Source organism: Rutilus rutilus, assembly GCF_951802725.1.
Source record: "Rutilus rutilus genome assembly, chromosome: 19".
Lineage (NCBI taxonomy): Eukaryota > Metazoa > Chordata > Actinopteri > Cypriniformes > Leuciscidae > Rutilus > Rutilus rutilus.
In genome coordinates, this window is record NC_140232.1 from 29225105 (window position 1) to 29248838 (window position 23734).

The 23734-nt window shown below is 37.1% G+C and overlaps 1 protein-coding gene across 3 annotated transcripts in view; it reads right to left on the reverse strand.

The window, feature by feature from the left end:
- tjp2b (tight junction protein 2b (zona occludens 2)) overlaps positions 1-20475 on the reverse strand; it is an 84459-nt gene extending 63984 nt beyond the window's left edge. For 2 of the 3 annotated variants that reach the window (XR_014625441.1, XM_084389355.1), the window contains exon 1: positions 20315-20475. Coding sequence is in view for 2 of the 3 variants with exons in the window: in XM_084389355.1 (XP_084245481.1) it covers positions 20315-20395 (81 nt within the window). In the remaining variant the exon portion in view is untranslated. The remainder of the gene's footprint in view (positions 1-20314) is intronic. The other variant, XM_084389354.1, reaches the window with a different exon arrangement.
- Positions 20476-23734: the final 3259 nt, after the last annotated feature.

The following is a 23734-nucleotide window of genomic DNA, read 5'->3' on the forward strand; positions in this document are numbered from 1 at the left end:
TTATTTTTATTCTGTTATCTTCATTTAATCCTTCCTTTTTGCGTTTCTTAATTAAGCACCGTTCCCCGTTAATCAAATGGTCGCGCCCAGCGGGCAAACATTGATTTAACTGTTCCCTGAGAGAGTTCCATGATAACACACTACTAAACCCTGTTTACTGTCAAGGGGAGCTAACAACTTCTGATGTCACTAAAGGGAAGCTTTGCTTTGTGTTATTATAGTATATATAAAAAAAGTATTTAATGTTAAACATAAACATGATTTATTACAGAAAATAAACACTTTATGGGAGGGGAGTTCAGTTTTTTCTGGTCCTTATATGATAGGTAACCTATGTATTTTGAATCTAGACAGATATTGATGATGATAATTCAAATCCTGAAAAAAAAAATCTGGATAGAGGTGTAGGTCCACATAAACCTGAAACAAAATATGCCTGGGAAAAAAAATAGCTTTTTTAAAAAAGATTATAAATCAAACCATTCCATAACTTGATTCTATATATAAAAAATACTGTTACTATTTAAGAATCTTGTAGAAGTGTACACATAAGTATATAAGACGCTGTAATCTGAAGTGACTTTAATTGCATTTTAGACTTTGGATGGATGGATGGAAATATTAAATACGTATATAATATAAACTATAGGCTTAAACTAGGAATAAGTGCCCCTGGATGGATGTATAGATAAAAATGAGATTGTAAACACTATGTTGAAAGTATATACTATTGACTTTCTTATATTCAACACCAACCTGTTCTCTAAAAAACAACAACAACAACAACAAAAACAGACCAGAGGAGAAAACTAATATTTCCAAAATGATGGTGTGATGTTTTTGGCCTATACTGTATGTCAACAGTCTCCTCAAAATATTCACTGGAGCTCAAGGGACCAAATGACAAAGTGTCAAAACTCTAGTCCTCGATTTTAAGACCAAACATGTCAACTCTCAAAGCCAGACTCCAAAGCAAAAGCACTGCAACAATTCTCTTAAGTCTTTTCATGAGATATTTTCATGAGGCATTTTGATCTAAATTTATCAGTTCAGATCTAAATTTAAAAATTACATTAGGACACTGACACATGCCGAAGCTGCTGGAATAACTAAAAACTAGTATAATGAATTCTCAAGTGCTTAAAGCAACAGGACATAAAACAATAGAAACATTATTCACATTGTGTATTATCCTTTCCGAGGTACAATGACCTCACTGGTCAAACTCAGAACTGCTTATTGTCAACAGAAACACCCAGCGAGCGTGTTTACTCATACATGAGCTCTGTCACAGACTTCTTTTGTCATCTCCCAGCATCCTCTCTTATGGATGATGTCACCACAAGGGGTGGAGCCCCAGCGTGGCTGAGTATCTGCATGAGTGATGTCATGAAGTGTGTTCAGTGAAGTAGATCACATTTCACATGCATTAGCATGAATCTTTCATGCCATAGTGTGTGGTCAAACATGCGCTTCTCCCATCTGATCAGCAGTATTTGTTGTGGGTGTGTGCACATGTGATGGAGTGTGTTGTTGTGTTAAGTCATATGCTGGTGACTGACCTTGCTGTAATCATGACAGAGAGTTGCTGAACCAGTCTGGTTCGGTGACTGGCCTCTTTATCACAAGTGGCTTTACAGATTGCAGCTGTCTTGAGAAGTATTGGCTGCCAGGGTTGTGTGCCATTCAGAATTGAAAAGCTTTTCATTCACTTTCAAATGCTGAATTTGAACTGAGGTAGCAAACAGGAAACAGAATTGTAATTCAAATTTGAATTCGAGAACATAGAATGTAAGGCTAATTTTTAAAGTGAACATTAAATCAATCTATTTATTTTAATAATGCATGCCATTCCAAAGGGAAAAAAGGTTTGCCATTACCATTTTACATCAAAGTCTAAATTGCGCTTTTTCTGAAATGACTTTCCTTGACTGCTGATTTCACATTGGCCACATGGAGCATTTGATAATGTTCACTAATAGCTCTCTTATGGTATATAATGCCCACTTTTAATAATAAAAAAAATTATTTGTAATGGATAAAATCCAGTCCCATCCTACAATTTTCCTGTTGAATATCCTGGAACAGGCTAAGGGCCCTATTTTAACGATCTGAAACGCAAGTATCAAGCGCAAAGCGCAAGTAACTTTGTGGGCGGGTCTTGGCGCTGTTGCTATTTTCCCGGTGGGATAAATGACTCTTGCGCCCGGCGCAAATCTAAAAGGGGTTGGTCTGAAGTAGCTTCATTATTCATAGGTGTGGTTTGGGCGTAACGTGAAATAAACCAATCAGAGCGACATCTCACATTCCCTTTAAGAGCAGGCGCGCTTGTTCTAAAGCGGATTCCTATTATAACGGCGGATTTGCCAGGCGCACGTGAGGAGCGGTTCACAGCCGAGGAGACCGACGTTCTCGTCAGGGACGTTGGGGATGGAGAAACACACCCAAATTTACTTCGGTTAAACAGGCGTATCATAATTTGGGTAAATGTGTAAGCTAGATGTATGCTTTTATAATAAAATGTCTATCTATCTATCTATCTATCTATCTATCTATCTATCTATCTATCTATCTATCTATCGTAATAATGTATGATTTGCAAAAATGATAACTGCTGCGTCTGTGCGTAGATGAGAGAATCAAAGTGTATGCATGTTGTGCACACGCTACATTGATTATGGCCAAGCATGCGCCCTTAAAATAGCATATGAATAACATGTGCAACGCGCCACTGACTTTAAACTGTTTTTTTTTTCGGTCAGTGGCGCAATTGTTTTCTAAACCTGTAAAATAGCATGAGGGAACGTTTGCGCCGGAACACGCCTCCTCTTTGCGCTGAACCGCCCCGGGGAGCGCAAGTGTATTTCTTAGTTAACCGACGTGCGTCTGTAGAGGGAAAAGTCCGCTGTGCGCGGGTGCAAAATAGGAATGATACATGCGTCGGTGTACAAAGTCAATTGCGCTGGGTGCAAGATAGGGCCCTAAATGTGCAAAATAGCAATTTACGCTCACATTAATTTCATTATGAATTACCCATAAATATATTACACACAACATGTGAGGTACTTCCAGAAACATTAGATAATAAACTATTTTTGAAATGCATACCACATAATAAAATGTAAAATATTTCATTATTTGTAATAAATTAAATCCCAGAATGCTTTAATTTACCTCAAAGTTTTATTTATATTGATTATATATTGAAACATGATTATATATATTTGAAGTACTTTTCCAAATGGACATAGAAGAACCATTTTGGGTTCCCTATAAAGAACCATTCAGTGAACAGTTCTTAAAAGAACCAATTTAGTCTTAGTATGAAGAACATTTTATTAATCTAAAGAACCATTTTCTACTATAAAGAACCTTTTGAGCAATGGAAAGGTTCTACGGAGGTTAAAGGTTCTTCACGGGACCATCAATGCCAATTATGAACCTTTATTTTTAAGAGTGAAATGGCAACGTGTACAAATTTTTGATTGTTTTGTTAGCTATTTATATCATTAAAAAATAAATGATATTATGTCTGATCAGTGAAGGAAAAAAAGGTATTCCACACATCAGGGAATAATTACAATTTTAATACAGTTCCAACTTGTAAATGAAAAGGCCACACAGACCTTAAACAGAGAGTTTAAGGAACTCTCTCTCTATACCAGACTGCCTTGAAATATATTTTAAAACCCTGAGATGTGTGGAATAGAGGCAAGAATGCAAATGTGCACAGGGACCTTTTGTGCCGCACAGGTGCTTCAAGTGTGAACTCAGCAGAGCATAAAAAGCCTGTTTCCATGGCCTGGATCGGGTCTGTCTGCTCTATCCCTCAGCACATCCACGTTAGGTGTGAGGAAAGGTGAGAGAAAAAACAAGGACCTGAATAAAATCCAGCATATGGACCTAATTAACACCTTCAGAAAAGGCATGGAAGAAGAGCCACATAAAATTACATAAAAGCACTCTGGAGTGAAGAAGCAGCTCAGAATGAAGTCTAAAAAAAACACTGGGATCTAGTGAAACAGTGAAGCGTGGCCTAGAGGGCATGTTTTGATTCAGCTGTCTTGCACATACTAATCAGAAAAGATTAACAGGCTGTTGAGTTCATGAGGTGGAGATGAAGTACAGTGTGGTGGCTTTGCAGTTATCGCTGGTTTCCTAAAGCCCTTAAAGGGGTCATGAACTGGCTTTAAAAAAAAAATTATATTGTTGTCTGAGGTCAACTTATGCCGTTCGCTTGGTTTTTACATTCAAAAACATCAAAATGAATAAGTAATAGGCTATTTTCCGGTTTTTGTGGGCGTGCCGCATTGAAGACTTGGAAGTAAACGCCCACTGCTATGATTGGATAACAGTTTTGCATATTATAATGAGTTTCATGTAATGCACGAATCTGTGGGCAGGGCTAAACAGGCAGTGTTGAAGTAGGCGTTGATCTTCTTCTGCGGAGGCGGTGTTTGATACCCTTTGACTTCATAGATCCACACTTTGAAAAACCTGTCGTTCACTGTGCCTGGTGTCAATAAAAGCTTTTATTGGACTAACAAGGAAGTTTTCAGTTCTGAAACTTACAGGATATTCTTAGAGTATGATGACCTATTATATGTCAAAAGCTCAAGGAAAATTTGATTTCTCAGTTCATCACCCCTTCAATTCATTTTAATCAGAAAGTGGGCAGTTTTTTTTTAAAACAATCAGTAAATTTGACCATGGAAGAAAGTATCAAAGGGAAGGAGAAGCTGCTCACAGAAGTGCCAGTGGGTGGAGCTTGATGTCTAGCTCCTCCTCTCTGGGTGTAATGGGTGGAACTTGGAGGTCCAGTCACACCCTAACTCTAACCCTAACTAGGTTATAAGCTTTATCATCTCCACAGAGGGGGAGCTGGATGTCATTTGGCTCTGCAATGAGCACCACTTGAAAAGAAGTCAGAGCCAACTCAAAAAATGCATTCAAAATAAACTTAAGAGACAAAATTCGAATCAGTCTACATAGTAATGTTCATAACCCAGATTGATATAATGCAAAAACATTTTTGTGGTAGCCCTGGATTGATACCACACGAATGGCAGAGCCGGCTGACTGCATAAATGCCCCTATGATTAGTAAATTGTCCAATCAGAATGCATATGCAAATGAGGCAACATCATTGCTCCTTAAAGTCACCATGAAATCAATTCTTGTTTTGTTTTTTAAATAACATTGCAGTATTTATTATAAATGATTTATCTGTGCACATCATCGTTTTTTTTTTTGTGTGTTTTTTTTTTTTCAATTCATGTGCCCTCGTAATCTCAAAATCTTAAAATCCAAATAACTTCCCCTTCCTCTTGCAGAGACATCTCTTCTATTCTCTGATGATGGGAGGGCGGGACAACCTGTCACTCACATGAGATCTATCAATAGCAAACCATCCAATCAATTCTTGGACAAAATCAATTCCCGCCCTACATTTCTTCTTGTTGCAGAAGCAACAATAGGGAAAAAAGACTATCACAGCTTCCGTTTTATGCCGATTTTGAAAAGGCATTATACATTTTAAAATAGCTTATCCTCTGAATATCACACATCATTACAGGTCAAAGGTCAGTGATAATATTTAATCTGGCACAACACTGGCTGGACTCTTAAACTCAAAGCTTAAGACTGGTATTGCTGCTGAAATATGCATTGACAAAGTATGAAGTGTGTGCCCTCTAGATTACGGCGCCTGAAGCTACGCTTGAATGAATAATACATTTCAAAAGTGTGGGGCCAGCTCGACAGGGACAGAAATAACCAAGATGAATGAATGAATAAATAAATAAGTCTGCATAAAGTACATCAATTTAAGTCAATGTCCAGTTCCTGCCAGAGAACATATCAGCTAAAACACAACAAATCTGACATGGTCTAAACATCATCGTTTTAAGCACACTTTAGATTTATGTACAGTATGTGAAACTGTCTTAACTTAAGGTTACCATAATTTTGAATGGAAGTAAAGCTGAATGTTCCCGAGTTGTTGGTGTAATACCATTTTCAAACACAAGAGGGACACTTTTCACATGACTGACTAGATTTCATGCAGTTGATTAGAAGGTGGTGTGTAACCGCACACAACATTTAGGTTTTCTCAGACTGACATGGAAAGGGATTTACAGAGTTTAGATGAGATTTAAAAACATTTACACAGAGAAAAAAAATCAATCAAAATCATATTATACCGTATATGGGCTATTCCTGTTATATGTAGTATCTCCATAACCTAAAAAATATATACTTGTGCTGTAATTGAAGAAATTACAGTATTTCTAAAGAAGTTATTTGGAATTCACATAAAATAAAATAAAACTAATAAGATTTCTATCTTTAAAACTGAGTTATATACTGTATATATATATATATACAGTACCAGTCAAATGTTTGGAAACATTACTATTTTTAATGTTTTTGAAAGAAGTCTCTTATGCTCATCAAGCCTGCAGTTAAAAAAAACAAACAAAAAAAAAAACCCGGTAATATTATGAAATATTATTACAATTTAAAATAATGGTTCTCTTTTTTAATATACTTTAAAATGTAATTTATTTTTGTGATGCAAAGCTGAATTTTCATCAGCAAGTACTCCAGTCTTTGGTGTCTTATGATCCTTCAGAAATCATTCTAATATGCTGATTTATGATCAATGTTGGCAACAGTTGTGCTGCTTAATATTTTTTTTATAACCTGAGATACTTTTTTCAGGATTATTTGATGAATAAAAAGAAATTAGTACTTTAATTCAACAAGGGTGCGTTAAATTGATAAAAGGTGATGGTAACGATTTATATTGTTAGAAATGTTTTTATTTTGAATAAATGCTGTTTTTATGAATAAATGCTGTTAACGTTTTACTCATCAATGAATCCTGAAAAAGTATTCCAAAAAAATATATTAAACAGCACAACTGTTTCCATCATTGATGATAACTGAGTATCAAATCAGCATATTAGAATGATTTCTGAAGGATCATAAGACACCAAAGACTGGAGTACTTGCTGATGAAAATTCAGCTTTGCATCACAAAAATAAATTACATTTTAAAATATATTAAAAAAGAGAACCATTATTTTAAATTGTAATAATATTTCATAATATTACAGTTTTTTTTTTTTTTTTTTTTTTTTTAACTGCAGGCTTGATGAGCATAAGAGACTTCTTTCAAAAACATTAAAATAGTAATGTTTCCAAACTTTTGACTGGTACTGTACATATATATATATATATATATATATATATATATATACTGTATATACTGTATACACACTGTATATATAGTTTTATATATCTTAAATCAGAGCACTCTCTGAAAAGGAGTGATCTTATTAGCAAACTGCGTAACGACACTTCTTTTTATGTATGGGATAATAAACAGCTTTCTGAAGTTCAGACCCCCTGTGCACCTGCCTATGATGACAACACTTGGTAGTTCACACACAGCAAGACTAAGGCATAGCCTCCGTGGCTGGACAGGAAGCAATGGACAGACGAAGGTTAACCTGACCATCTCCTTTATGTTTCTCCCTCTGGGTCAGGGCAGCTCCCAAATGCCAGCTTCAGTGAAAAGTCTAAATCAGCAGACGTATTAAAAGGCCAAACCAGCTATTGTGTCCAGGCTGAGATAAGACAGGTCACATCTGTACTATTATGTCAGCTTCAGTGGTTCAAGTTGTTCTAACATTCATGATGAATGACCTTTTTAGATGCATTATGTATGAAAATAAATGTTGTTGCGGCCTACTGATGTAACGGGAGGAATAAGAGATAAAATATGAACAGGCTGAGGCCTGTAGTGACCTAATTTACAATGTATAATCATTTACAGTCTGAAGTGTGTAATTTTTTTTATATTTAAATATTTTGACCTGTTCTACCATTCTTAAAGGGTTAGTTCATCCAAAAATGAAAATTCTGTCAGTAATTACTCACCCTCATGTTGTTCCGACCCCGTAAGACCTTCGTTCATGTTCGGAACACAAATTAAGATATTTTTGATGAAATCTGAGAGCTGGATCACTCCTCCATAGGCTGCTAGGTGGCCGTAACTTGCTGGCCCAGAAAAGTTATTAAAGAGATCGTTAATATAGTCCAAGTGACTACAGTGGCTCAATCTTAAGTATATCAAGCGACGAAAATACTTTTTGTGCGCAAAAACAAACAAAAATAACGACTTTATTCCACTATTCATTTCCTTCTCTCTGGGCCTCGAGTTGGTTCACGTAGTGTTTTAGCGCAGCGCGTCTGTGTTGTACGTCACCACGCATCACACACATGACAAGCGTCGGCCAATAGTGAGCCTACGTGGTGACGTGCAACACAGACGCGCTGCGCAAAAACACTACGTGAACTAACTCAAGGCCCAGATAGAAGGAAATGAATAGTGGAATAAAGTCGTTATTTTTGTTGTTTTTGCGCACAAAAAGTATTCTCGTCGCTTTATATACTTAAGATTGAGCCACTGTAGTCACTTGGACTATATTAACGATCTCTTTAATAACTTTTCTGGGCCAGCAAGTTTCGGTCACCTAGAAGTCTATGGAGAAGTGAGCCAGCTCTCAGATTTAATCAAAAATATCTTAATTTGTGTTCCGAAGATGAACGAAGGTCTTACGGGGTTGGAACAACATGAGGGTGAGTAATTACTGACAGAATTTTCATTTTTGGGTGAACTAACCCTTTAATATTCCCCACAAAACAATGTATGAGACTCGCAGCATTATTTGAGCCTTAAATTGACATTCTCAAATGACAATTTAATTTGAAAAAAATTACGTTTTATCATCACATTAAATTGCAGAAAGATGCTAATTGAAAAAAAATACTTTAACACCTAAGAAATATTCACCTTTAATATATAAATCAATTAGAATATAATAGCCATCAACCTTATCAGCATAAATAAAAAAATTACCCAAATGTCCTTTCATGCCTTTTTAATCTGTGCAAAGGAATTAAGCAGAATTATGCTAATATCTATAGAGCAGTAAAATAATAAAGACACCCAAGAAAGATGTACAACACAAACAACTACATTACACCTATGTCTGGACATGTAAATGAACCTAAAGGGTCTATTATTTAAAGCTACACATTCTAAGTCAATTTGCCAGATGTATTAAACCATCAAACCCTTCCTGACTCCGCTTTCTGAATAGAGATTGAGTAAAATGTCACATGAAGGACACAAAGGTAGATTGTGTTGAATGCTTATTGAAGGCTTACACGCAAGTCAGCAGGACTTCAGATGACCTATATATAGCATTCTATGGATAAAAACGAAGATGATATATCTACAAAATACACAGAGAAAACTTGCTGTGCAATAATGTGGTTTTAAAAAATTATTCTGTGACCCAAATGTGGACCCTGCGGCCCTGGTGTAAGGCCTGTGACGCAACAAACTGAAATGCTTTTGGGTGAAAAACAATTGATCTGAAACAATAGCATGATGAATATGTCTAAGATGGAAGATTGTCAAAAGAATAAAAAAGCTTTTGGGTCTGATTTATTTTTCGATCCTTCAAGTTCCTTGCATTTTTGCAATAAAAATGTGATACAATGTGCAGTGTATAAACAAAATCCATAACTACTAACATAATTTACATACAGAAGTCTTCAGGTACAGTAACCTAACAGCATGTTTAAAGGGATAGTTCACTTTGAAATTAATTTTTGATATGTTTTAGCTTACCTCAAGGGCATCCAAGATGTAGGTGTCTTTGTTTCCGCAGTAGTTTCAATTTTGATATTTTTAGGTCAAACCGTTCTTGTCTGTCAGTCATATAATGCAGGTCTGTGGTCACTGTCTCAAAACACAAGCACAGAGTCCAAATTAAAACAATTCCCCATCGTCCAAATGAAACAATTCCCCATCATAAGTACACATTGATGGCCTAAGACACGACACGAGCGGTTTGTGTGAGAAAACGAACAGTATTTATATCGTTGTTATCTCTTGAAAACAGCACACGTCCAAATGGTCTGACGGCGCGGGCGAGTATAGATGTATACATAGATGTCGCCTTGGCTACGGTTTCGTTCCAATGAACTGCAGTAGCGAAGGCGACATAGTGTATACATCTATACCCGCATAGATATATACACTAGATGTCGCTTTGCTACGGTTTCGTTCCAATGAACTGCAGTAGCCAAGGCGACATCTATGTATATATCTATACCCGCCCGCGCCGTCAGATCATTTGGACGTGTGCTGTTTTCAAGAGCTAAAAACTATATAAATACTGTTCGTTTTCTCACACAAACCGCTCGTTTCGTGTCTTAGGCCATCAATGTGTACTTATGATGGGGAATTGTTTCATTTGGACAATGGGGAATTGTTTTAATTTGGACTCTGTGCTTGTGTTTTGAGACAGTGACCACAGACCTGCATTATATGACTGACAGACAAGAACGGTTTGACCTAAAAATATCAAAATTGAAACTACTGCGGAAACAAAGACACCTACATCTTGGATGCCCTTGAGGTAAGCTAAAACATATCAAAAATTAATTTCAAAGTGAACTATCCCTTTAATTCCGAGAGAAGGGCACAGAACCAGAGTGGAGGTGGATATGGTTATGAAATTCAATTTTGGCGCAAGAAACATTGACTGATATTATAAGTAGAGTCCAGGGAAACATAATGGGTAGAATGTAGTCTTAAATGAAAAGATATCAGGTGACATGATTAGATGAAAAGAAAGAAGAAAGAAAATGAATAGAAACATGAAATACCTGCCACAGCTGTGTTAAACTGCGTACAGAGGCGCGGCGTAACTCTGCGAGGTACATGAATTGTGGTTCGCTGGTCCAGTAATTGTTCTCTCTGGAGTAGCTGGAGGGGAACAACTCTGAGGCGTACTGGTCCCTATAATAGAACATGCAGATTAGCACATGCTAGCTAAAGCCTAACCTGGAGGATAACTATCAATTCAGTTTACTTCCATTTATAAAGAACATTGATTGACTGGAGATTGTTTAAGCAATTAAAGCCGTCATGCAAAAAAAAAACAAAAAAAACAGTGATGTTAAAAGAATAGCCGGGAAATAATCGATAGACAGACAGATAGTTTTTTTGAAGGACAGTGTCTCTTTCCAAAGCTCATTTGATCTCCCACACACAGCGTGGTGGCGGTCCAGGATGTGATGTATGTGGGCATCGCTGTCCTCATTAGTAAAACCACAGAAGTCAGTCCATCAATCTAGAGGCAAACGAGCCGCTGATTCCAGACAGACTCATTTGACACCGGACCCCCACAGCTAACCTGGGTGGTCAGGCATACATAAACACACACATACACAAGTACTGCGCGCTGCCACACACGTACACAATCAAAGACTTCGGACTGACACCCCTGATGTCAAAAGTCACAGATATACCCTAAACAGCGTGTAAAGAGAGGTTCGATGAAGTCCAGCAGCAGTCACACTCTGGGCTTCAGGCAGCCGGTCTGAGACGCAGGCGACCGTCGCCACAAGCTGTGCAGACGCACACAGAGCCTGGTCTACTGTAATAGGAGGTGACAGCAAGAGCGGAGATACGGGCTGGAGCTGCCCCACTGCGAGGGGTGTAGGGGGCTGGTTAGCGGTCCTAGCAGTCACACAGTCTGTCTCTTATAAAGGAAGAAAGGCAGGAGGACACAACAGCCCACAACACAAAACTGTCATCCCAAAAGAGACAGAAGGAGTGGCGACGAAAACACAAGGTTAGGAAGAGTGGCCTCTTCACACCATGTGCGTCTTGCTTTTTTATTAGTGGCAAATGCTAATGCTGATATTTACAGAGCAGCGATGTGCGTAGATAATAAAATGGTCAATTGATATCTTTGTGATGGTCTGTGACATTAAGCGAGAACATGACGCACTAACACTCGAGTGCCACAAAGTGTCATAATCCTTTTGGTCATCATTTTGAATAGTGCTTTTTACAATATTGTTTCAAAGCCGCTTTACAGAAAATGTGTGTATCATTGTAATGTTTTATCATTTAAAACAAAAATGTTATTTGCATGAATAGAGTCACTTGGTTTGATATTTTGTTATATAATGCAATGAAATTCATGTTGCTTTTTGAGTCAACACACACATACTGTACACATGTTGGTTTTACGTGTTTAAGATTTTTAAACTGTACAAACTGTATATTCTCTCCCCTAACCCTAAACCTCCTAAACATAACCCTCACAGATGTATTATGTTACAGATTAAAATACGGAAATGCGTACCGGCCCACTTCTAGCACTAGGTATACCTGAACAGATCTCGTTGGGCCACAAATTAACATTTTTAGGGCACAAAGATGAGGTGAGAGGTGAGTACATACTCATACACAGAGATCATGCAATCATAAATCATCAGATAATCTCAGCGCTGAGCAGATACGCAGATACACTCATACATTTTCATAAGAGGATTTACCAAGGACAAAACTTAACCCTTATTTGACCTCTTGTCAGAGATGGAAGACAGTAAAAGACAGTTAAAGTGTGTGTGTGTGTGTGTGACATAAATAGAAACACAGACGGTGGCAGATCCTTCAACCTCAGTGTGTACAAAAATCCATCCCAGAACTCTTGAATTCAGAGAGTGATGTGTGTATTTTTGTATTCCCGGATGCCAGCAGAGCTGTGTGTGAGAGGGGATTTTGAGTTGGCAATGTCACGGCCAGACATCAATCTCGAACTGACAGCGGAGATCAGACTCTGATGTGACACCCCCCTATTCAACTGACCCGCAGGGCTCACCCGAGCCTCATCTGCTCTGACTCATGAAAACAGCCGCAAACACACACACACACACACAAGCAAGACTACATTCTCAAACAGACGGTGGGGCAGACAGCCATAGTATGATAGAAAAACACCTCCAAGGTCCTGATTCAATAATCCTAGCACTGAAGCGCAGTGCTGATGATAGTGTTGTGGCACTGTGCCACTATGATGAAAAACATAATGTCAGTGATGCTTCAAGCTTCATAGAACATAACATGACTAAATGCTAATATTCTGTCGAGCGATACACACGTTTACAAGTGCATATGATAACAGCAAAACCACAGTTTCTAACAAGAACATCTGAATGACTGCTATTGGCAATTGAATCCATGACTTGCAGCTATTTTATTTCTCATAACTGCAACTTTAAATCTCAAATGTGACTTTTTTTCTTATTTTGAACTTATTTTGATGTTTTATTTGTTACTTAGGCAGAAACAGGCTTCCATAGATTACACAGTTGATCTGATGTATACTACACACAAAAATGGCAAAATAGTCTCAAAAAAGTTTGCAAGGTATATTTAAATAATAGAAAGACACTACACACACTCATGCTGATAAGGTCAATATTTTCTTTACAGCGCATCATAACCCGACTCTGTGCTGCAATTATTTTAGTTTTTATCCTTGTTAATCTTTTATTGTATTAGATAGTCTATAAACAACACTTAAAAACAGTAAACTGTGCTTGTACAAAATAAGCGGCAAACTGTACTAGAAAAGTCCAATAAGTACACTAGCATTCAAAAGTTTCGGCTTGGTAATATTTTTAATGTTTTTGAAAGAATATTTATAGAAGTATAATAAAAGAATTCTTATTTGATCAAAAATACAGTAATATTGTGAAATATTATTACTATTCAAAAGAACTGTTTTATGTTTTAATATATTTTAAAATGTAATTTAATCCTGTGATCAAAGCTGAATTTTCAGCATCATTACTCCAGTCTCCAGTGTCACATGATCCTTCAGAAATCATTCTCATATGTTAATCTGGCAATCAAGAAACATATTATTATCAGTATTGTACTGTTTCATATTTTTGTGGAAACAATTTTTTCAGGATTCTTTCTACTAAAGGTTCAAAAGAACAGCAAAATCTTTTTTAACATAATAAATGTCTTTACTGTCACTGATCAATTTAATGCATCCTTGCTGAATAAAAGTATTAATGCAATTTTTAACAAACCATACTGACCCCAAACATTGAATGGCAGTGCATGCTTTCAAAAGACTTCTCCTAAACTCTCTATAGACATGAAGATGCTTCAGATAATACACAGTGGGGTGCAGAAATCAATGTAAGAGGACAGATGTCAGCATAACTTTGCTGTCTATTTGAATTTTAAACCCTGTTTGTTAACGCATGAGCAGACCCACGGACTAAAGGGATTTAAATGCCAGGCCTGTCAAAATAATACAAGCTTCCCACTTTTTTCCCCTTGAAGCCCAGCGCAGTAATTGACAAGAAAGCCTCCGCATGCTTTTCAGGGATGGTTAGAGTCGTACTGTCATGCAGATCTTTGCACGAATGTTAAGTTTGGGGTAAGATAAAAAAAAAAATCATAAAAAAAAAAAAACATATTTTACTCAACAGGGATGCATTAAATGTTAGAGCAACAACATTTATAATGTTATAAAATATTTCAATTTCAAATAAATGGTCTTTTAAAATGTCTATTTATCAAAGAATCCTCAAAAAGTATCACATTTTCCACAAAAATATTATCAACATTGATGCTAATAATTAATAACGGAGCACCAATAATAACTGATGATAAATGAACACTAAATCAGCATATTAGAATGACTGGAGTAATGATGCTGAAAGCTCAGCTTTGCCATCACAGGGATAAATTACAAACCGGAATTAAATTGAAAACAGTTATTTTAAAATGTAATAATATGTCACACTATTAATGTTTTTACTAAATTTTTTGAACAAATAAATTCAGCTTTGTTGAGCAGAAGAGACTTCTTTCAAAAACTTTTGACCGCCAGTGTACGTGTGACGTTAAGAAAGTGCCAGCCCAAGCAAAACAAGAGGGAAAACGAATTTCTCAGGTGATGCCATAAGGGCACGTATTTGTCCTTGAAATACACATCCAATGTGCAAAGTACAGTGACCTGCTGAGAAAGCCAATCGTCTTCCGCCGGCACCGCAGTGCACCTGGGCATTGGTTCACAGCCAAATGCCAGTCATGAATATCGGTGCCAACTCCAGCCAGACTCCCCTGTGTCATTCCTCAATGAAACTTGCCAACGTTTCCAGCAATGTTTGCACAGAGAGAGCCATTTGATTGACAGGGGGGAGGACTCAAGTACTGCAAATAGTCTGCACAAATCACTCATTTCATTTGCGAGACAGTGAAAATGATATATCACTCCTCGTTCGTGCCTTCTGACGTGAGAAAGTGTTGTGTCATCTCCACGTGTTTCCGCCAAGGTCTGACCCATACAGTTATTATGTAATGATGGCCTGCAGTGTTCTCAGTACAGCGGTTCAGAAAAGAGTAATTATGGGCATTGTGTCCATGCTGCCTGCTTGTCCCGTTCCCTCCACCATCTGTCTGTGGTTAATTACCTCTCCTTTTCTCTGTGATCAGGACGAGAGCAGTGGGGGTGTTGAGAGAGCTGGAAAACAAGAGGAAAGATGCCAAGGGAGAATCCGATTTACTAAACTGATGTTGTCCCGGATAAACAAACTATTGAGTATTAGTTGTGGTGCGAATCCAGCTTGTAGCTTGCAGCATCTCTTTACTTACAATGTAGTATAAAGTGTCTAATAAATGCTTGATTCTTTAACAAAATGATCTTTTGAGTCAATTTTTTTAATTGTAATTTTCAATTCGTGAATTTCATGAATTTTCCGAATCATTGAATCAAGAATCTTTTTCGACATGTCTGTCTCACTGTGATTTTGGTTAACCGCACATCATCTCATTCAACCAACTCTTTCAGAGTCTGTGGGGCGAGCTGATGGGAAGAGCATTTGAATTAAAGTGACTGATGGGGCAAAAAAGAAAAATAATTTATAGGTAGAACTTTCAAAATTTTAAGAGATAAAATGTGCTGAAAATATGATTGATAATTGATTGCTGTTCTTTTTCACATGTGTGTTTATGGTTTGTGGAAAAGACCATATTTTAATAATGATTATTATTTAATAATTAATAATAACATATTGATACACTGGATTAATCATATTCAGCATGGTCATTTTCATATATATATATATATATATATATTTACATATAAATATAAAAAATAATAATATATGTATTATATTAAATATTATTTAAGTATTAGATATTATTTAAGTATTAAATAGAAATTTTATTATTATTATTATTTAATTTTTATATATATATATATATATATATATATATATATATAGAGAGAGAGAGAGAGAGAGAGAGAGAGAGAGAGAGAGCATGCCGATTATGATTAATATAATAATAAGTATATCAGTGTGGAAAACCCCAAGAGAACACAAATGTCAATTATGTTTTTATTAGATTTATATGTATTTTCTATTTATTTAATTTTATTATTAAAACATGCAAAAATGTAAAAATGCTGGATTAAAATCGTTTGAAAAAAGATGAGTTGGCTTACTAATAAAGTCCAGACTAACTGATTATCATTACATTAGCAAACCTGTAGAACATTTGATTTTAAAATTACACAAGGATTCCTTCTCCTGACAGACCAGAAGAGGGAAGGACGGAGGAAAGACAGAAGGCTCGGGAAGGATTAAAGGAAAGAAGAAGTTGAAGAGAGGGAGCAGAGGAGGTCATGGGAAAAGAGATAATGACCCTCTCATGTTAACCCTTATCTGTGTTTCATGGGTCACATGTTGGCCCCTTTTTACCAGCTAGTCTTTAAAAACAGTAGAACAGTAAAACAGGGTTTAGCTGGTTAGCTTCAGCCATTAGCCCCTGCTGGTAGATTTCATTATTACACTCTCAAGAGCATCTTTCTCCTAGAGTAGTGCATTCAGACAAAACACATAGAGTAAAATAATAATCATTTTCATGATAATACATTGCAAATATGCAATTAAAAAATATTTCATTCGATTATAGACTATGTTGTCCTCACAAAATGCCAATCAAAAGGATTATAGAAAATGTAAAATTCTGGAGAGCTGGTAAAATGGTATTTTCCCTAATATGCAGGTTGCATACAGAACTGTAATAATAATAATAATAATAATAGATCGATTTCTCGGGTTGTTATTATAACAGCTGGAAGGATGAGTCTGCAGTCAGCAGGGTTCATAGGTCAGACGCTGTTCGCTGCATCACAGAGCTGCTCGGCGGGAAGACACTGACGCACTTAAATCTCTTTAATCTTTCCATTAAATACAGCAGAATGTCACATCCCCACATGAATCTATTAAACATGACCACCCTGCACAAGTAATGTGACATAATTCTGGAAACGGCAAATTACTTCCCAGCAATAAGATTAATCGAATATATCAATATGAAAAACACGTTATTAAATAATATTCAGCAGAGCACAGGAGAACACATGTGACTCATCATGTGACTCAGTATGTGTTCATTCTTATGAAAGTGTGCAACCTTTACATGTGCCCTTTATATACAAAGGTTAAAGGGCATTGAGTGAACGTCACAGTACAGGCTGTTAATGAGAAAAACAAAACAAATTAAATATGTGAGTAGGCCTATATATAATTAATCTAGGTTATAAAAAATAAGTTCATTTACAATGATTTTTACATGACAGTAATTTTTTTTTGCTATCAGCAATTTATTTCAAGGTGAAAATGGCAAATGATTTCCAAAATCTTGCTTGAAACGAATCGCGACCTCATTGTGCACTTCACTCTATTTAACATTCATTATAATGACATCCATTATTTACGAGCTCATCAAAATTTAAGTAAGGAAAACATGTTTAAGCTTGTCTGTTCCAAATGGGTTCGCTTTACTGAACACTGACTGCTCGCGGAACCACAGTGACCTGACACATACTGACGCCCGCGGACAAGCTCTGCATCCTAAAAACGGGACACATGATTGCCGTCCTGCAGGCTTCAAACATTTCAGCCTTGAGAAAAACGTCAGCGAATATCAGCCATCCCGTTCAACACGGACATGCTATTGCAAATTATTTTCAGTTCTTATAGAGATTTAAAGCAGATTAGCTAACGTAAAAATCAACATTAATGTCATTTCACAGGGTCATTCGGGATCGATGCAAAGTCTTTTCGGCTCTGGGTTCATTTGCATTTTGCAGATGTTGCAATCTTTTCCAAAGAACAGTCTATTTTGGTGAACCAATACACCTGTGGGACTCTAAATGTCCTTGAACAAACATTTTCAATAAGCTTTAAGGCATTTTGACACATCTCAAACAGGACAACCCAAAATTGCCCAGTTCTTGTCATCTGATTTTACCCAGATTTGACAACAATAAGAAAACAGCAAGAACAGTCTACCACCATTTCATTTGATCACTATATGGCATTTCATAAAGGTCATTTACACACACACAAAAAAAAAAAACACACAAAAAAACAAGTATTTTCTTTCAAAATATGCCACTTTCAATCATATATCCTTGAATATGTTGGGCAGAGATGGGTAGGAATGGGCTTGGTGCTCCATTATGCAGAATAGCAGCTTTCTCATGACAGAACAATCTATTGGACCTCTGGGAATAAACAGTGTTGGATGAGTTAAGCTGGCCTGCTGCATCACGGTCATAGATCTACACATCCAAATTGATCAATCAATATGGAAGCATTAATCTGGCGAAGTGATGTCGTAAAACACGTCCAGGACAGACTGATTAGAAAAAGACATACGTCCTCCCTCTCACCTTAAGCTGGGAGATTCACAGCGTTTGGGATGGGAGGGAAAATGCCTCCACTTAAACCCACACACACAAACATGTATTGGACGTAATAGAAGCAACATTGTTTAAACAGAATTACTGGTGACACAGTTATGCTGTGCTATTAAATTATTGACTCTAATTACAGCCTATTAAAGCAGAGTGAAAGTGCCAGGAAAGTAGGCTAGCAGTGTGATGTGAAAACATCAATTTTGCTCTGTATTTAATTTTGAATGACAGATTTGCAGATCTAGGATCTCGTACGTAGGACTCCAAAGCAAATAAAAGTACATGAATGTCTGACACTGGGTGGTCAGCGTGGATTTATCGCTTGTCAACACTTGCTGTTTTCTCCTTCAAGGTCACAAAGACACACTGACTTGTGAAAGAGGCACCAAACATATTATTCCCATGATCCTCAGCACTTCTGAGCCGACACCACACACCAGATATAGCAGCTGTCAATTATGAACAGACATGCAATGTCCCCAAGGCCACTGAAAATTTAAAAGAACAGAAATGAAAACATTACAATACACACACAATCAGGTTTGGCGTCAATGATGAAACATGCAGGATCAATTGATGTATCTAATGTCAAACCTATACGTATTGACGCAAGATATTTGAATGTGAATGTGAACGAGATACAAAAAAATGTTTTTTAGAAGAGAAAGATGGTAAATGATAAATATGCACATCTAAGTTAGTTTTGCCAACTTTCTAGAGTACACTAGCATATAGAAAACCTCTAAGCTAATAGACTTGAACTAAAAGCCATGCAACTCTAACTGATTTTATGGGGTCTTTAAATGTCGAGAAAATTCACAATGAAAAAAAACGTAATGGTCCTAAAAATGGCAAGACATATCAGAAAATATAGTATATAGTATATATAATAATACAATATAAATAATAACATTTTATGTTACAAAATATGTATTTTATAGGCATATTTCTCCCAAAAAAATATGCAATTATCTGGTTATCTAGTGTAAGCTATTTATTTCTAAGGGCAAAGCACCAAATGATTTGACAAAACTAGACAAACCTATATCCAGAAGACTTGAACTACAGCATTAAGTCACATGGACTACTTTCATCATACTTTTTTGATACTTTTTCAGATCTCGGAAGCCCCAGTCCCAATTCACTTTCGTTATATGGACATGAGCAGCGTCAGCATTTAGCTAAACTTCTCATACAGGTTTGAAACAACATGAGGATGAGTATATGATGACAGAATTGTCATATTGTGGGCGAATATGCCTTTATGCACCTTGGCGAGCATAACACGTCCTACTGAATAAACTCCATCTAAAGCTGTCAGTCTGGTTTCTGACATGACAGAAGTGTCATCAAGACGTCCGCCTCTGAGTTATTTGTCATAAGTCTAGAGGTTTCTCTCTCTGTCTCTTTATCTTCCCACTCTCGGTGGCCACATGTTGTGACAGCGAGCTGCCGCCGCTCAACACATCAAAACACCCCTGCTTGCCAAGAAAACACTCATACAAAAATGATTCCAAAACAACCAGGTTCCTTCGAGTCAACAGAAAACTAAAGCAGCGCATTACAAAGAGAAAGACAAAGTGTTAAAGAAGTTAAGTTCCTCTGCTGCTCTCCTGAGGAGAGCAGAGGGATCCTTCTACCTTTCCCTCCGTCCAACAGAAGCAGATGTTGCTGGAGGTGCTGAGGATATCCGTAATGAAGCCTGAAATTCCCACACGCATGGTGACGGCTCAAGAGGGACAGATAGATGGACAGAATTAAAGAGTTGAAGCTGAGAGAAGAAGGGAGTAGAGGTTTGGGTCCCTGGATGTTGTCAGTGCGAAGAGTGAGGCAAGAGTGGGAGAGATGAGGAGAAAGAGAAAGAGAGAGAGATAGTGTTTCCTCCACTCCCTAGCGCAGGACTTGTGCGCTCCGTACACTCACACACACACACACACACAACAGGTGCAGCCCCGAACCGGCCAGCCAATGGCAATTGTCCTCCTCGTACACACACACACACACACACACACACACGAGCAGGGTCCTGAGCCTTGATTCTAGCTGACATGCCCCTCTCACACACATAAACATGCATCCAATAACACAGTCAGTCCTCTGCGCGCTGTAGGGAGTCTCTGTGTAAATCTTCCTCAGCATGTGGATGTGACATAAGAGGATTTAGAACACACGCAACATTTCTTTTTACAAACACACTCTTACAAACAAAGTTGTAAAAAACATGCAAGGCAACCGAGTGCCGATAATTCAAATTTTTTTTTTTTTTATATATATGTTTTTTGTATCGATTACATTAAAAAAATTTAATAAAAAATAAAGTCAATGGGGTCGTTCAAATTATCTTATTTTGTATTCTAAATTAAGAAAGAAAGTCATTCAGGTTTGGAACAACATAATGGTGGTTAAATGATTTTCATTTTACGGTGAACTATTCATTAATAAGTATTTTATGCTCACCAAGACTCAGATCAAAGATTAAAAAAAAACAAAAAAACAGTAAAAACAGTAAAGGCCTGTTCACACAGAACGCATTTTTTCATTCCACTGCGCTACTTTTCCATTGTTTTCCAATGTAAATGCGCTAGACGGACGTCATTAACCGTTGTGGTCGCGTTTCGCAAATGACACAGCATCCTAAAACCGCAACACTTAAGTTAAAATAAGTCTAACTTTCAAAAAAAACGTGATTCTAGACCCCAATACTCTGAAATTGTATTATTATTTAAAATTTTATATGTAATGCAAAGTTGAATTTTCAGCATCATTACTCTTCAGTGTCACATGATTCTTCAGAAATCATTCTAATATGCTGATTTGCTGCTCAAGAAACATTTCTTATTATTAACAATCAGGAAAAAGATTTCTTTCACTTTTGTTTAATTTAATAAATCTTTGCTGACTAAAAGTATCTAAAATTTTACTGACCCCAAACTTTGAATAGTGATCTGCAGTGACAAAGAAACTAAAAGTAATTAATTTGTCATGAGAGCTAGCAAAATCAGTAAACACAAGCGTTAGTGATGTAAAAAAAAAAGAAAAAAAAAAGAAGAGTTTAACTTTAAGCAATTGCCGAGTGATGTGATGCGATGACCAATATAAATGAGGACAGCGGAGGTCACATGATCCATATCCTGTCAGATTGTTATATATATATATATGTTTATGTATCTGGTCACATACAGCGATGGTGATGCTGGATAAACCAGAAAATTCGAAAAGAGTTTGATTCAAGCATTCAAAATGCTTTCCAATTTTAGTGTCAACAAAATTGATTCCTTGTCAAATTAGAATGATATCTTGTTTTTAGGTTCACAACCTTTTACGTTTTACCTTGATTTTAGCATTTTATTTTAAATTAGAGAAATTATTTTAATATATTAATTATAATGTATTAATTTAAATGCGTTCAAATCATCCTGTCGCCCACTTGAAAGTTTGCTATGGCCCCCAGTGGACCCCGACCCCTGGTTGAGAACCACTGGTTTCGACTTCAGGAGTGACCGAGTCATATCTAGACTAGATTATTATAGAGACTTGGTGGACTATTGAGACAATAAACAACCGCACAGAAGGATACTACAAAAAAATTGCCTTAACAACCACATTGCAACACAATGGCTCCAAGTCACAATATTTTAACGTTAAGAATCACTCCGATTTTCTGAACCGCTCTGAGAGCGCTTTCCATTTTCACTCCCGGGACGCAGCTTGGGTAAACTTTCAAAGCTTTGAAGCAAAAAATTAATAACAAAAATAAAATCAGCCCATACACTCTTAAAACTAAAGGTTCTTTATTGGCGCCGATAGTTAAATGAAGAACCTTTGACGCCCACTGAACCTTTCCAATGCACAAAATATTCTTTATAGTGGAAAAGGGATTTTAGATCATTAAAATGTCCTTCACACAAAAGCCAAAAATGGTTTTCTAAGGCATGTATATGGTCTTATACTTCATTACTACATTGTTCATTCCAAATGAAATACAGAAGCCCATTAGGTCACAGAATTCCATCTCATATTAAACCAACAGCGCTCTGGTGGGCAAACAGAATTTGTCTTTCTTCTCCATGGAGACTGGTTCATTATCATGATCAATGCTATAAATAGAAACCAAAAATAACAACATCAGCACTTCTGTGAGGCGTGACTCTCGGCATCAAGCCATCTTTTATTTTCCTTAGCGCTCACCTGCCCACTAAACACACAAACAGACTAACACAAACATACACACTTACTCGCAAGATTTCCAGAGTCTTCGAGGGGGAGGAAGGAATTCTCGTTTGTTGAGCGGCACGATGCCAACAGCCGCCTGCATGACTGTAAAAAACTTCTTGTACTTCATCTCGGAGATGTGGCTCAGTCACCAATGCCAAAACACTCAACCTGGATGGATGTTCGTGTGGTCACGGGAATAAAAACCCCACCATGACACGCTCCTCTACATTTGTGGCTCTGCACCGACCTTGTCCGTACACGTCTTTTGTCTTTAAAAAAGGAAAAAGACATTAATTTGGAGATTTGTGTGGCTGTTATCCTTACATAATTCAGAGAAGACCTTTATAACATTAGACAAATGAAAACGGACTAGAGGGATAATTGTGTTACTAAGCCCAGGGAGATAATACAGATTTTCCATTCTCTTTAATCCGTAACTGCGGCTCAAAAAGCCCTTACGTGAGTTTAACAGTGACCCCGCAAGACAACACACCCCCTCTCTCCCTGTTCCCTCTCTTCTCCCATTCAAATGAACAGCTATGGACAGGGCGAACAGGGATGGACATGGTTACAAGCGTGGTTATGAGCTCAACCAGGCCTAGTTAAACCCAAATGAGTGTACGCGCATGCACGCACAGCCTCGGCCACGTGTAACACAAAGTAAAAAAACGTAGGATGAGTAATCACTTGTCAGGGTTGTAGGCACTGAGCCAGCGTGAGCTTTGGAAATGAAATTACTCGATGGCAGTCTGTGTGGACGGATTATGTACGCGTTGGTTACAAGCACAAAGTGGGATTTCGCTGTCAAAGAGCTCGAGGTGAGACGGGGGGGAAAATTCCATGAA